The sequence below is a fragment of the Coregonus clupeaformis genome, chromosome 30 (assembly GCF_020615455.1).
Source record: "Coregonus clupeaformis isolate EN_2021a chromosome 30, ASM2061545v1, whole genome shotgun sequence".
Lineage (NCBI taxonomy): Eukaryota > Metazoa > Chordata > Actinopteri > Salmoniformes > Salmonidae > Coregonus > Coregonus clupeaformis.
The window spans coordinates 39,901,514-39,916,587 of NC_059221.1; the positions used below are offsets into that span (position 1 = coordinate 39,901,514).

General features: G+C 44.9%; 1 protein-coding gene across 4 annotated transcripts; it reads left to right on the forward strand.

The window, feature by feature from the left end:
- The first annotated feature begins 4,455 nt into the window (after positions 1-4,455).
- LOC121546806 (protein-L-isoaspartate O-methyltransferase domain-containing protein 2-like) lies at positions 4,456-7,748 on the forward strand. 4 transcript variants are annotated; one of them, XM_041858047.2, is made up of 6 exons: positions 4,456-4,611; positions 5,624-5,935; positions 6,075-6,177; positions 6,343-6,514; positions 6,815-6,938; positions 7,101-7,748. In XM_041858047.2, exons 2-6 carry the CDS (start codon positions 5,629-5,631, stop codon positions 7,571-7,573), a joined length of 1,179 nt encoding a protein of 392 aa, XP_041713981.2. In that variant the 5' UTR covers positions 4,456-4,611; positions 5,624-5,628; the 3' UTR covers positions 7,574-7,748. The 4 variants fall into 4 exon arrangements, with proteins under 4 accessions (XP_041713981.2, XP_041713980.2, XP_041713983.2 ...); XM_041858046.2 differs by having other exon boundaries at positions 5,587-5,935; positions 7,101-7,747; XM_041858049.2 differs by having other exon boundaries at positions 4,456-4,574; positions 5,587-5,935; positions 7,101-7,747.
- The last annotated feature ends 7,326 nt before the right edge of the window (positions 7,749-15,074 follow it).

Below are 15,074 nucleotides of genomic sequence, written 5' to 3' on the forward strand. Positions count from 1 at the left end.
TCAGCAGCAGTGGCGACCTGTCATTCAGGCAGAGCCCCACCTGTTTTGAGCCCCACATTTTTTTGCTAAAAAAACCAACAAAAAACATTTATTGGCTTGCCTGTTTTACATGTTATTTTGGCATTAATACGTGTCACATATCAATTTGCAGACAATGTAAAAAAATAAAAATGTAATTGAGTTAATAAAGCCGTTTTTTTGCTTCCTTGAGTAAGGCAGCTCCAAAACGCAGGTGTTTCAGCCTAGCTCAGTGCTTTCTGTGGTGGTGGGGCAGCCAGCAGAAAATACGGAGCGTAGGTGTTGGTAATGTTCTCTAGTTGCGCCGTGATTGGCTCAGTGTTCTGTCACTCATGGGGACACTACTTCACCACTAAGTCTAAGGGTTGAGCTCGAAAATTCAAGCCCCTTGGTTGCTGCCATAGAGTTACATTAGAAGTGCCCATCCAAGAAGGCTCAAGGTCATTGGCCACAGATAAAATGACATCAAATCACGTTATATCTACAGTAGCTTTGATTGGACTGATCCTGTCAACATCATACTTTGAAAATCTTAGCTAGCAGTCATCATCATGAATCAAGTCGACAATCTACTGGCAAATCCTTTTTAATCCTTTTCATATGAAGATAAATAATGAAGAGAAATTATAGATAAAACGTATCGGTGCTCATCGGCCATTGGACATGAACATTACACAACAAGTTGGACATCGCAAATTCAACAATGAGTGGTTTGGAAGGAATTAGTGGGTAACGGCAAGCATTGCAAAGCAATCCCTAGCCTGCTATTCAGTGGAGTGGCTGTGTGGTTCCAAGTCTGGGATTAAGGGTCTCTTTTCCAAGTTTAAAATGATAAACATTCAACATTGGCCATGCTGTCAATTAAGCATGATTTGTGCCGCGCTCTAAACAACTGTTACCTCGGAACTGCGAAATCTGACTTCAGTGAGTTCAAGACCACTGGGAACTCGGGAAAAACGAGCTCCGACTGGGAAAATACGTTTTGAACTGTCATCCAACTCGGAATTGTAAATCGGGAACTCGGGCCTCTTTCTAAAGCTATGACCTGAAGATCACTGACGTCATCATGATTCGACCTTGTTTTTTTCCGAGTTCCGAGTTGTCTTGAAAGCACCATAAATCCAGAGAATGACAGACTTTGATGACAAAATTTGCCCACGATGGACCGCCTCGCCACCTTCCTGTTCAAGTGAGCACAGCACAACAAGGTGAGTCCAAAAATGTATTGTATGCTGCTGCATAAATGATGCAATATGCCAAAAAAGTATTTGATCCCCTGCTGATTTTGTACGTTTGCCCACTGACAAAGACATGATCAGTCTATAATTTTAATGGTAGGTTTATTTGAACAGTGAGAGACAGAATAACAACAAACAAATCCAGAAAAACGCATGTCAAAAATTTTATAAATTGATTTGCATTTTAATGAGGGAAATAAGTATTTGACCCCTCTGCAAAACATGACTTAGTACTTGGTGGCAAAACCCTTGTTAGCAATCACAGAGGTCAGACGTTTCTTGTAGTTGGCCACCAGGTTTGCACACATTTCAGGAGGGATTTTGTTCCACTCCTCTTTGTAGATCTTCTCCAAGTCATTAAGGTTTCGAGGCTGACGTTTGGTAACTCGAACCTTCAGCTCCCTCCACAGATTTTCTATGGGATTAAGGTCTGGAGACTGGCTAGGCCACTCCAGGACCATAATGTGCTTCTTCTTGAGCCACTCCTTTGTTGTCTTGGCTGTGTGTTTTGGGTCATTGTCATGCTGGAATACCCATCCACGACCCATTTTCAATGCCCTGGCTGAGGGAAGTAGGTTCTCACCCAAGATTTGACGGTACATGGCCCCGTCCATCGTCCCTTTGATGCGGTGAAGTTGTCCTGTCCCCTTAGCAGAAAAACACCCCCAAAGCGTAATGTTTCCACCTCCATGTTTGACGGTGGGGATGGTGTTCTTGGGTCATAGGCAGCATTCCACCTCCTCCAAACACGGCGAGTTGAGTTGATGCCAAAGAGCTCGATTTTGGTCTCATCTGACCACAACACTTTCACCCAGTTCTCCTCTGAATCATTCAGATGTTCATTGGCAAACCTCAGACGGGCCTGTATATGTGCTTTCTTGAGCAGGGGGACCTTGTGGGCGCTGCAGGATTTCAGTCCTTCACGGCGTAGTGTGTTACCAATTGTTTTCTTGGTGACTATGGTCCCAGCTGCCTTGAGATCATTGACAAGATCCTCCCGTGTAGTTCTGGGCTGATTCCTCACCGTTCTCATGATCATTGCAACTCCACGATGTGAGATCTTGCATTGAGCCCCAGGCCGAGGAAGATTGACAGTTATTTTATGTTTCTTCCATTTGCGAATAATCGCACCAACTGTTGTCACCTTCTCACCAAGCTGCTTGGCGATGGTCTTGTAGCCCATTCCAGCCTTGTGTAGGTCTACAATCTTGTCCCCGACATCCTTGGAGAGCTCTTTGGTCTTGGCCATGGTGGAGAGTTTGGAATCTGATTGATTGATTGCTTCTGTGGACAGGTGTCTTTTATACAGGTAACAAGCTGAGATTAGGAGCACTCCCTTTAAGAGTGTGCTCCTAATCTCAGCTCGTTACCTGTATAAAAGACACCTGGGAGCCAGAAATCTTTCTGATTGAGAGGGGGTCAAATACTTATTTCCCTCATTAAAATGCAAAATAAATTTATTAAAAAAATTTGACATGCGTTTTTTCTGGATTTTTTTGTTGTTATTCTGTCTCTCACTGTTCAAATAAACCTACCATTAAAATTACAGACTGACCATTTCTTTGTCAGTGGGCAAACATACAAAATCAGCAGGGGATCAAATACTTTTTACCCTCACTGTATACTGTAGCTAGGAAAGTAATACTAAGGGAATGTTCTGTAGTAAACTGTTAGTAGGCCATGTGCCTCACCCTAATCATTTGGTATATTTTCCCCTCATAACTTAGCCTACTGTTCTGAGAAATGTAATCATCAAATATTGTAAAAGCTTTCATTGTCTGCTTAGATGCCCCCTTTATTTATCCTACGGTTCTGACTTGGTGTACAGGGAGAATACTGTAAGAACGGCCCATGTTCTGAATTCTGTCGCTGTACATTTTCAAAAGTGCTGAACAAATAGTTATACTGACTACGTCCGTCCTAGCTCGCTCATTAATGTCTTGATCGAAATTACAGATTGCCTCTTATCTGCTTGTCGTCACCCTTTATGCCATAGTTTGTACATCTCAATTGTCCGTAGAAACCACATTTGTTTAAGCAAGTCAGCCACATCAGCTATGTTTTTTTTAAAGGCAGTAAATGAGGCTGAATGAACTGTTTCGCTGCCAGACAAGGCTCCGCTGATAGCCAGGTGTAGCATTGGTAAGGTGTTGGGACTGCTGTTGGGACAGCTTTATGTAGGCCCTAACAGTTTGTGGGCACCGTTTGTCACCGTTCTAGTGCAATTTATGTATTGTTTAGTATTGTGTTGTGTAGTGGCTTTGCTGGCATGCATCCCACATCTATTTTAGTTTTTTGCCCCACCAAGATTCTGAGTGGCGCAGTGGTCTAAGGCACTGCATCGCAGTGCTAGCTGTGCCACTAGAGATCCTGGTTCGAGTCCAGGCTCTGTCGCAGCCGGCCGCGACCGGGAGACCCATGGGCGGCGCACAATTGGTCCAGCGTCGTCCAAGTTAGGGGAGGGTTTGGCCGGCAGGGATGTATTCATTCACTAACTGTAAGTCGCTCTGGATAAGAGCGTCTGCTAAATGACTAAAATGTAAAAAAAATGTAAAAAGATTGACATGCTAAAATCGCCTTCTTGAAAAATAAAGTTATTCTGTTCTGTAAATATGTTTTATCTAGTAGCCTGCACCACATTCACTTTGGTGCACATTTACAGTTGGGCTTGTTCAATTACTATATTGTATGTTTAGGCCCATGATTTATTTTATTTTATTGTATCAATCAATACCCAATCGAAATGTTAATTAGATAGCCTACGTATGACGTAAGCTCGTCGACAGGTTGAATGTTTAGGTCTCAAATCAAATCCAATTTAATTTGTCACATGCACCGAATACAACAGGTGTAGTATACCTTACCATGAAACGCTTACTTACATGCCCTTAACCAACAATGCAGTTTTAAGAAAATAGAGTTAAGAAAATATTTACTAAATAAACTAAAGTAAAAAAGTAACACAATAAAATAACGAGGCTATCTATATACAGGGGGTACCGGTACCGAGTCAATGTGCGGGGGTACAGGTTAGTCGAGGTAATTTGTGTATGTAGGTAACGTTAGGGGTAAAGTGACTACGCGTAGATAATAAACAGCAAGTAGCAGCAGTGTAAAAAAAATTGAAAATAGAAGAAAAAAAAAAGAAAAAAAGAGGGGAGGGGGTCAATGCAAATAGTCCGGGTAGCCATTTGATTAATTGTTCAGCAGTTTTATGGCTTGGGTGTAGAAGCTGTAACGTTAGCGTCGACTAGCAGTGAGCTGTCTGAGCGTTACCGAACAAAAGCCCGAAGACAAGCTAATTTGTAGCGGCAATCGGTATTTTAACACGAAACAATTGATTATCAAGTTGTAGGTAATTATATCTTCCAGTTAACGTTATGTTGGCGTGTGTCTGTCGACCTTGCCTAACGTTAGTCCCGAATCTTTGTTGTTATGCCTGCGTGAGTGGAAGACTCAGATTACGATTGTTGTTTTCGGTTTGTCTTTTTTCAGATTTCCAATGTGTCAACCACCTAAAAACAACTTCGATAGTAACTAAACCATTTCATTGACATGATCCGACACGTTTGCATATATGTTGTGAATATTTTCAACTCAGAATTGGGTTAACTTGCGCAAAAGTAGTAACCGCAACGTGTCTCGCGAAGGTCATCGGATGCATATGGGGTAACGTTGTAATTTTGACATTTCTTGCTAAACGGAATGCTGATTTATCATGGTGGTTGTTTTTCAAGGTTTGTGTTATGAAACGCAGTGTTCTTTTACAGGAAGTAGTGTACTTTTCTCCTAACACAAGGCAAAGATCCAAGTCCTACAGCGCCATCCTATGGTCGTGTATTTGTAATCTCTGTTCAAAATTAGTTCCTAATATTATTCAGAAATATGCATTACCATCGAGGAAAATGTTATCCTATATTTCACAAATCATTTATTGCGCTTACATGAGTCATTTGGCAAGCAAACACAATGGCTGTTTGGGCATCAAAGGAACCAAGCATCATTAAAGTGGGCAGGTTCCTTTGTTCTCTGTTGCTTTATGATAGCAGGCGTACTCAACATTTGGCTTGTAGGCCTGTCATCTCCCCATTGGCATCGTTCGCAGGGGCAGGCCACAGGTACAGCTCTCACACCTAATGTAGTGAGGAAGTATTCATGAAGCACTTTCAGTATAAGTCATTGGAAGGCAATAAGGGGATTGTTTACTCTGAAATGTACAAAATATGACGTGGATGATGATGTTTTGTTAAAAGTTTTTATTTGTTAAATGTGGTTGCAATGCAACAAACTCTTTGAATTCGGTTGTGCACAACCTGTTTCTGTTCTTCAGATAAAGGCTCAGAAGTTCCCCTTCTCTCTCTCGCCAGTCAAGATGGGAGGAGCTGTGAGCGCTGGGGAGGATAATGACGAGTTGATTGACAACCTGAAGGAGGCGCACTACATCCATTCGGACCTGGTGGAGCGGGCCTTCAGGGCCATCGACCGGGCCGACTACTATCTGGAGGACTACCGTGACAGCGCCTACAAGGACCTGGCCTGGAGGCACGGCAACATCCACCTATCAGCCCCCTGTATCTACTCTGAGGTGATGGAGGCCCTGGACCTTCACCCTGGCCTGTCCTTCCTCAACCTGGGCAGTGGGACCGGGTACCTCAGCACCATGGCGGGCCTCATACTGGGTGTGTTACACTCGCAGACGGTACAACCTCTCTGGGCCTTGTTGGGTCTGGAAACAGGGGGAAATCAGTAGGACAACTGATTGGAAAAGTTTATTGAAATGCATTGTGGGTGTTTGTTCTGTTGTAATCCTGGTTCCAGGTCCATTTGGTGTGAACCACGGGGTGGAGTTATATACTGATGTGATTGAGTATGCCTACCAGAAGCTAGACTACTTCATCAAAACCAGCGAAAGCTTTGACAAGTGAGACACTTTACCTCCGATTGCCTTTCCGGTCTACGGCAGCCTTGAAGTTCTCTCTGTCAGTAGACATCGGTGGCTAGTTGAATATCAGGTTGCAGGTTGCATGTGTAGCCTGTATGTAGATTGTTTTTGTCTTTTGTTTTATGTTGTATTTGTGTTTTTTAGGTTTGAGTTCTGCGAGCCTTCCTTTGTGGCGGGGAACTGCCTGGAGATCCCCCCTGAGAGCAGGCAGTATGACAGGGTGTACTGTGGGGCGGGGGTGCAGAGAGACCATGAAGAATTCATGAAGAACCTGCTGAAGGTGGGGGGTATCCTGGTACTGCCCCTAGAAGAGAAGGTGTGTGTGTACACTCACACTAACTAGGCTTCCATCCAACCGTTTTAATGCGAGTAAAGTACGCATAAATAAAATGTCATGACAGGCCAGATGGAAACAGCAAATTTGTCGGAAAACTTTCCAAACGTCAACGAAATATACACAGTCGATTCAAATAATCAACTCATCATCAAGCTTTGATTATTTCAATCAACTGTGTAGTGCTAGGGCAAAAAACCACAATGTGCACCCAGGGGAGGGCCCCAGGACCGTGTTTGGGAATCCCTGCCCTGATTTATTCTCTTCTTCTGCTCTTTCTAGCTGACCAAGATCAGGCGTACAGGCCAGAGCAGCTGGGAGACTAAAAAGATAATCGCAGTGTCCTTTGCTCCACTGGCACTGCCCCAACATAACACCAATGGCGAACCCAAGGCAGTCCCACTACGTGAGTGCCTTGTCAGTTTGGGATCACACATGGAAGTCAGAAGTTGAGTGACAACACTATAGAACAACCAGAACTAGTCATCACCATCCAAAGCATTCTCACGTTATCCGTTTTCTAATCATTCTGTCTCCTTTCTGATCTCTTTGGTGACCCACGGAGCAGCCATGTTTGAGGTGCGGACGCTGCAGGAGCTGGCTCGTATATCCATCCGCCACACCCTGAGAGTGACCACGGACAGCAGGGAGGGTCACCCACGGGGCCGGGGCTCTTTTGGAGGAGGCAGGGGCCTGGGGGTCAGTGGGCTCCACAAGTACGGCCCACGTTTTAAACGCCGGCGCGTTCACCGCCGCCACTGCACCTCTGTAGTACTGGCTAACAAGCACGTGGTGAGCAGTGCCCTCCCTACCCCCGCTCCCCTGGACAACAACAATAACCACAGGGGGGGGGAGGAGGCGCAGCGAAGGGCAGCCCGGGGGGCGGGAGAGGAGGAGGAGGAGGAGGAGGAGGAAGCAGAGAAGGAGTCAGTGGAGCTACTCCGGGCAGAGCCACCTATAAACATCCTGAGAGAGAGGATTCTCTGTCTGCCCCTCCCGGAGCCTCTGAAGATGTACCTGCTGTACTGTCGGGAGAAATGACATCTCCACAGATAGAGCACACAGCAGAAACCAACAACCCCTGACTGAGTCTCTGCTACTGACTGGGTCTCTGTTACTGACTGGGTCTCTGTTACTGACTGGGTCTCTGCTACTGACTGAGTCTCTTACTGACTGGTTACTGACTGGGTCTCTGTTACTGACTGGGTCTCTGTTACTGACTGGGTCTCTGTTACTGACTGGTTACTGACTGGGTCTCTGCTACTGACTGGGTCTCTGCTACTGACTGGGTCTCTGCTACTGACTGGTTACTGACTGGGTCTCTGTTACTGACTGGGTCTCTGTTACTGACTGGGTCTCTGTTACTGACTGGGTCTCTGTTACTGACTGGTTACTGACTGGGTCTCTGTTACTGACTGGGTCTCTGCTACTGACTGGGTCTCTGCTACTGACTGGTTACTGACTGGGTCTCTGTTACTGACTGGGTCTCTGTTACTGACTGGTTACTGACTGGGTCTCTGTTACTGACTGGGTCTCTGTTACTGACTGGTTACTGACTGGGTCTCTGTTACTGACTGGGTCTCTGTTACTGACTGGTTACTGACTGGGTCTCTTACTGACTGGGTCTCTGTTACTGACTGGGTCTCTGTTACTGACTGGTTACTGACTGGGTCTCTGTTACTGACTGGTTACTGACTGGGTCTCTGTTACTGACTGGGTCTCTGTTACTGACTGGTTACTGACTGGGTCTCTTACTGACTGGGTCTCTGTTACTGACTGGGTCTCTGTTACTGACTGGGTCTCTGTTACTGACTGGGTCTCTGTTACTGACTGGGTCTCTGTTACTGACTGGTTACTGACTGGGTCTCTGTTACTGACTGGTTACTGACTGGGTCTCTGTTACTGACTGGTTACTGACTGGGTCTCTGTTACTGACTGGGTCTCTGTTACTGACTGGGTCTCTGTTACTGACTGGTTACTGACTGGGTCTCTGTTACTGACTGGGTCTCTGTTACTGACTGGTTACTGACTGGGTCTCTGTTACTGACTGGGTCTCTGTTACTGACTGGTTACTGACTGGGTCTCTGTTACTGACTGGGTCTCTGTTACTGACTGGGTCTCTGTTACTGACTGAGTCTCTTACTGACTGGGTCTCTGTTACTGACTGGGTCTCTGTTACTGACTGAGTCTCTTACTGACTGGTTACTGACTGGGTCTCTGTTACTGACTGGGTCTCTATTACTGACTGAGTCTCTGTTACTGACTGGGTCTCTGTTACTGACTGGGTCTCTGTTACTGACTGGTTACTGACTGGGTCTCTGTTACTGACTGGGTCTCTGTTACTGACTGAGTCTCTTACTGACTGGTTACTGACTGGGTCTCTTACTGACTGGGTCTCTTACTGACTGGTTACTGACTGGGTCTCTTACTGACTGGTTACTGACTGGGTCTCTTACTGACTGGTTACTGACTGGGTCTCTGTTACTGACTGGTTACTGACTGGGTCTCTGTTACTGACTGGTTACTGACTGGGTCTCTGTTACTGACTGGGTCTCTGTCACTGTGTGGTGTGGAGCTGGTAGAGGTGCCTGTTGAAGAGAGGTGGCTGAGTGGAGCTGGTAGAGGTGCCTGTTGAAGAGAGGTGGCTGAGTGGAGCTGGTAGAGGTGCCTGTTGAAGAGAGGTGGCTGAGTGGAGCTGGTAGAGGTGCCTGTTGAAGAGAGGTGGAGCTGGTAGAGGTGCCTGTTGAAGAGAGGTGGCTGAGTGGAGCTGGTAGAGGTGCCTGTTGAAGAGAGGTGGCTGAGTGGAGCTGGTAGAGGTGCCTGTTGAAGAGAGGTGGAGCTGGTAGAGGTGCCTGTTGAAGAGAGGTGGTGTGGAGCTGGTAGAGATGCCTGTTGACGAGAGGGGGTGTGGAGCTGGTAGAGATGCCTGTTGACGAGAGGGGGTGTGGTGTGACTGATGACCCATGATGCCTGTGGTTTAGAGACACACCTAAAGTGATGTTATTGGTTGACTCTATTTTGTTCGCAGACTGGCAGTGGATACTAGGTGTGTTTTGAGTCAACTTTCTTGAGAATAACTGCAGGAGACACTGATGCCATGATCAAATCCAGCAGACGTTTCAGTTTGAACATGAGAATCAGACTAGGGTTGGCCATGCTTCTTCCATTGTTATGATGGAGTCTGCTAATTTCCAAATTCAAAAGCTCTTCCTACTAGAGCTCATTCTCTTATTTTAAATGATTTACTTTTCCTCTAAAGATTTTCCAAGTACATCGGGGGTTGGGTTCAGTACCATTTTAATTCAGTAAATTTGATTCATAGGTAGATTTAAAAAATGCCCACCTTTTGCTATGCCGTTTTTCTTCTCCCAGGAGTTGAATTTCATTACCCTCTGAATTAATTGAATGAAGGTGAAATTCTCTCCAACCCTGACATGTACATTTATCCAAAGCTGGTCTTTCGGTTTACTTCATAATCAATAGTGAAAGAAAAAGTTAGTTTGCAGAGGATCATGTTTTTTTCTTCTTCTACATACACTATATATACAGAGGTATGTAGATACCCCTTCAAATTTGTGGATTCAGCTATTTCAGCCACAGCCGTTGCTGACAGGTGTATAACGTTTGAGCGCACCGCCATGCAATCTCCATAGACAAACATTGGCAGTAGAATGGCCTTACTGAAGAGCTCAGTGACATTGAATGTGTCACCGTCATAGGATGCCACCTTTCCAACAAGTCAGTTCGTCAAGTTTCTGCCCTGCCACAGCTGCCCCGATCAACTGTAAGTGCTGTTATTGTAAAGTGGAAACGTCTAGGAGCAACAATGGCTCAGCCGCGAAGTGGTAGGCCACACAAGCTCACAGAACGGGACTGCTGAAGCGCATAAAGCGTAAAAAATTGTCTTCGGTTGCAACACTCAACCGAGTTACAAAACTCACTACCGAGTTACAAACTGCCTCTGGAAGGAACGTCAGCACAATAACTGTTCGTCGGGAGCTTCATGAAATGGTTTTCCATGGCCGAGCAGCCACACACAAGCCTAAGATCACCATGTGCAATGCCAAGCGTCGGCTGGAGTGGTGTAAAGCTTGCCACCATTGGACTCTGGAGCAGTGGAAACGTGTTCTCTGTAGTGATTAATCACACTTCACCATCTGGCAGTCTGACGGACAAATCTGGGTTTGGCGGATGCCAGGATAACGTTACCTGCATGAATGCATAGTTCCAACTGTAACGTTTGGTGGAGGTGGAATAATGGTCTGGGGCTGTTTTTCATTGTTCGGGCTAGGCCCCTTAGTTCCAGTGAAGGGAAATCTAAAACACTACAGTATACAATGACATTCTAGACGATTTTGTGGCAGCAGTTTGGGGAAAGCCCTTTCCTGTTTCAGCATGACAATACCCCTGTGCATAAAGCAAGGTCCATACAGAAATGGTTTGTCGAGATCGGTGTGGAAGAACTTGACTGACCTGCACAGAGGCCTGATCTCAAGCCCATCGAACACCTTGGGTATGAATTGGAACGCCGACTGCGAGCCAGGCCTAATCGCCCAACATCAGTGCCCGACCTCACTAATGCTCTTGTGGCTGAATGGAAGCAAGTCCCCGCAGCAATGTTCCAACATCTAGTGGAAGCCGTTATAGCAGCAAAGGTGGGACCACCTCCATATTAATGCCCATGATTTTTGGAATGAGATGTTCGACGAGCAGGTGTCCACATACTTCTGGTCATTGTAGTGTGTGTGTCACACCACTGCTATAAGCCTGGAATTACATAAGACAGGAAATGTATGTAGCTACTATGTGTGCTGTTTTCCAAAACAGCAGAGAAAAAAGAAACCTTTAATTACTGATTGATGCCATTTTGTTGATGTGTTAAGGTTTACTTATCTTTTCGCTTGTTGAGTTATTATACACTGTGTGGTGGTCATCTGCATATATATATATATACTGCTCAAAAAAATTAAGGGAACACTTAAACAACACAATGTAACTCCAAGTCAATCACACTTCTGTGAAATCAAACTGTCCACTTAGGAAGCAACACTGATTGACAATACATTTTACATGCTGTTGTGCAGATGGAATAGACAACAGGTGGAAATTATAGGCAATTAGCAAGACACCCCCAATAAAGGACTGGTTTTGCAGGTGGTGACCACAGACCACTTCTCAGTTCCTATGCTTCCTGGCTGATGTTTTGGTCACTTTTGAATGCTGGCGGTGCTTTCACTCTAGTGGTAGCATGAGACGGAGTCTACAACTCACACAAGTGCTCAGGTAGTGCAGCTCATCCAGGATGGCACATCAATGCGAGATGTGGCAAGAAGGTTTGCTGTGTCTGTCAGCGTAGTGTCCAGAGCATGGAGGCACTACCAGGAGACAGGCCAGTACATCAGGAGACCTGGAGGAGGCCGTAGGAGGGCAACAACCCAGCAGCAGGACTGCTACCTCCGCCTTTGTGCAAGGAGGAGCAGGAGGAGCACTGCCAGAGCCCTGCAAAATGACCTCCAGCAGGCCACAAATGTGCATGTCTGCTCAAACGGTCAGAAACAGACTCCATGAGGGTGGTATGAGGGCCCGACGTCCACAGGTGGGGGTTGTGCTTACAGCCCAACACCGTGCAGGACGTTTGGCATTTGCCAGAGAACACCAAGATTGGCAAATTCGCCACTGGCGCCCTGGCACACTGAGCACATGTGACAGAGTCTGGAGACGCCGTGGAGAACGTTCTGCTGCCTGCAACATCCTCCAGCATGACCGGTTTGGCGGTGGGTAAGTCATGGTGTGGGGTGGCATTTCTTTGGGGGGCCGCACAGCCCTCCATGTGCTCGCCAGAGGTAGCCTGACTGCCATTAGGTACCGAGATGAGATCCTCAGACCCCTTGTGAGACCATATGCTGGTGCGGTTGGCCCTGGGTTCCTCCTAATGCAAGACAATGCTAGACCTCATGTGGCTGGAGTGTGTCAGCAGTTCCTGCAAGAGGAAGGCATTGATGCTATGGACTGGCCCGCCCGTTCCCCAGACCTGAATCCAATTGAGCACATCTGGGACATCATGTCTCGCTCCATCCACCAACGCCACGTTGCACCACAGACTGTCCAGGAGTTGGCGGATGCTTTAGTCCAGGTCTGGGAGGAGATCCCTCAGGAGACCATCCGCCACCTCATCAGGAGCATGCCCAGGCGTTGTAGGGAGTTCATACAGGCACGTGGAGGCCACACACTACTGAGCCTCATTTTGACTTGTTTTAAGGACATTACATCAAAGTTAGATCAGCCTGTAGTGTGGTTTTCCACTTTAATTTTGAGGGTGACTCCAAATCCAGACCTCCATGGGTTGATAAATTTGATTTCCATTGATAATTTGTGTGTGATTTTGTTGTCAGCACATTCAACTATGTAAAGAAAAAAGTATTTAATAAGATTATTTTATTCATTCAGATCTAGGATGTGTTATTTTAGTGTTCCCTTTATTTTTTTGAGCAGTGTATATTCTTTAGCTCATATTTACTACAGATATTCCTTAGTTACAGACTCAATGTTAACCATTTGCCTCGATTCAACATTCAGATAAGTTCCAAAACTGTCACTCAAGTGCCACACCTACAGTATGTCGCATGAAATTTTCATTTTAGTCAAAACTATTCTGATTTGTCCTTTTAATATAACATTTGGAAATCAATGAGACGGCATTAATCGATCAAAATCTTTTTACTGACTTGTTTTGTTCATCTGACTGTAATAGCACACGTTTGTGATAGTTACCATTTCAATATTGTGATAATACGAGCGATAACGACCTTAAGTCTTTCCATGTCTGTTTTTATACGGTGCTGTAGAACCATTCCTTTGGCTTCTTTGAATATTGCTTAAGTTACGTCAAATGTATGTGTTGTGCTTTTGCACGGTGTTTAAGGATGTTTTGGAATTTGAGCTGTACTTTTGACTGCTGTTAATAAAATCCATTTATGCAAAAGTTATGAGAATCAATAGCATATGATCATACTATTTATAGCACTTTAGTTATTTAACACCACCACTCATTTAAAATGAAAATATAACAATGTGTAATTAGAATCTTTATTAAAAAGACAAATTAACAGTTAAGAGAGGACTTCTGCGTTGCCAGTTACACCGATTGTATCAGCATAATCTTCATTTGGCAAACAATATCAGCTTCATCTTGGTCAAACGTCTTATACATGTATACATGGAGTTTGGATACGGTGACATGACAATGGGATAAAATCTAGGGATTTTCATTTTAGATACCAAAAATTCTATGGATTAGTGAGAATTCTCAAAAAATCATGCTGAATTAATGTTAGCTTTATATGATCAGATAAGTATTTTAAAATCAGGAGCTAACCATTGTATACAGATGACCATCTCATGGCAAATGCATACGAGTCCCAACACACACAGAATGAGTGAACATCACATTTTAGGATAGAACGCATCCTTCCCATAGAGAACATTGTGCAACAGTTGATCCAACCTTAAAATATCATCAAAAAAAAAGAAAAAATAAGTTAACCTAAGGATTAAGTAACTAAAGCCATTTGAAATGCACCTACCGGGTCAGATTTTTTTAAATAAATTTTTTTACGTTTGACCCAAGTTAAACAATTTAAAGGCAATGCTACCAAATACTAATTGAGTGTATGTAAACGTCTGACCCACTGGGAATGTGATGAAAGAACATGTAAAAAAAAATACAAAAAATAAAGTGCACAAACTTTAAAATTATACAAATCCAAAAATAGTCTTTCAAAAAAAAAAAATGGTATCTACATTTGTTTATAAAAATGAACAGAGGTGATAAGTTAGACCTTTTTCAGTATTCAAACCCCATATACTTTTTTTTTTTTACACAACTGCAAGACTATCTATGGACATACCTGCAGTACAACCCTGCCGTAGCAGAGCAGGAGTGGGGACAGTGCTCAGAGAGATGCAGGTTTAAAACAGTGAATTAAGACTGCGTATTTATCCAAAACATACAAGGAAAGCCACCTTCATTTTTTCAGACCAAGTCCATTTCATTTTGATTGAGGCCTCTGACATAGTAGGTAGAACGTTTAAAGGTATAACAAATCAGTTGATTCCAAGGAACACTCGTTAAAGATGGGGCAACGATACACCTCCCTGCCTCTCCTTTAGCCAGCCGCTGTAGGCCTGTAGGAGAATCTAAGGCACCTTGGCTCCTTTAGCCAGCCGCTGTAGGCCTGTAGGAGAATCTAAGGCACCTTGGCTCCTTCAGCCAGCCGCTGTAGGCCTGTAGGAGAATCTAAGGCACCTTGGCTCCTTTAGCCAGCCGCTGTAGGCCTGTAGGAGAATCTAAGGCACCTTGGCTCCTTTAGCCAGCCGCTGTAGGCCTGTAGGAGAATCTAAGGCACCTTAGCTCCTTTAGCTGTAGGCCTGTAGGAGAATCTAAGGCACCTTGGCTCCTTTAGCTGTAGGCCTGTAGGAGAATCTAAGGCACCTTGGCTCCTTTAGCTGTAGGCCTGTAGGAGAATCTAAGGCACCTTGGCTC

What these genes read in the sequence shown, in the direction of transcription:
- LOC121546806 (XM_041858047.2), top strand. Translation starts at nt 5,629, where the DNA reads ATGGGAGGAGCTGTGAGCGCTGGGGAGGATAATGACGAGTTGATTGAC. An exon ending in CATGGCGGGCCTCATACTGG is followed by an intron (nt 5,936 to 6,074) that starts GTGTGTTACACT and finishes TCCTGGTTCCAG; the next exon opens with GTCCATTTGGTGTGAACCAC. An exon ending in ACCAGCGAAAGCTTTGACAA is followed by an intron (nt 6,178 to 6,342) that starts GTGAGACACTTT and finishes TGTGTTTTTTAG; the next exon opens with GTTTGAGTTCTGCGAGCCTT.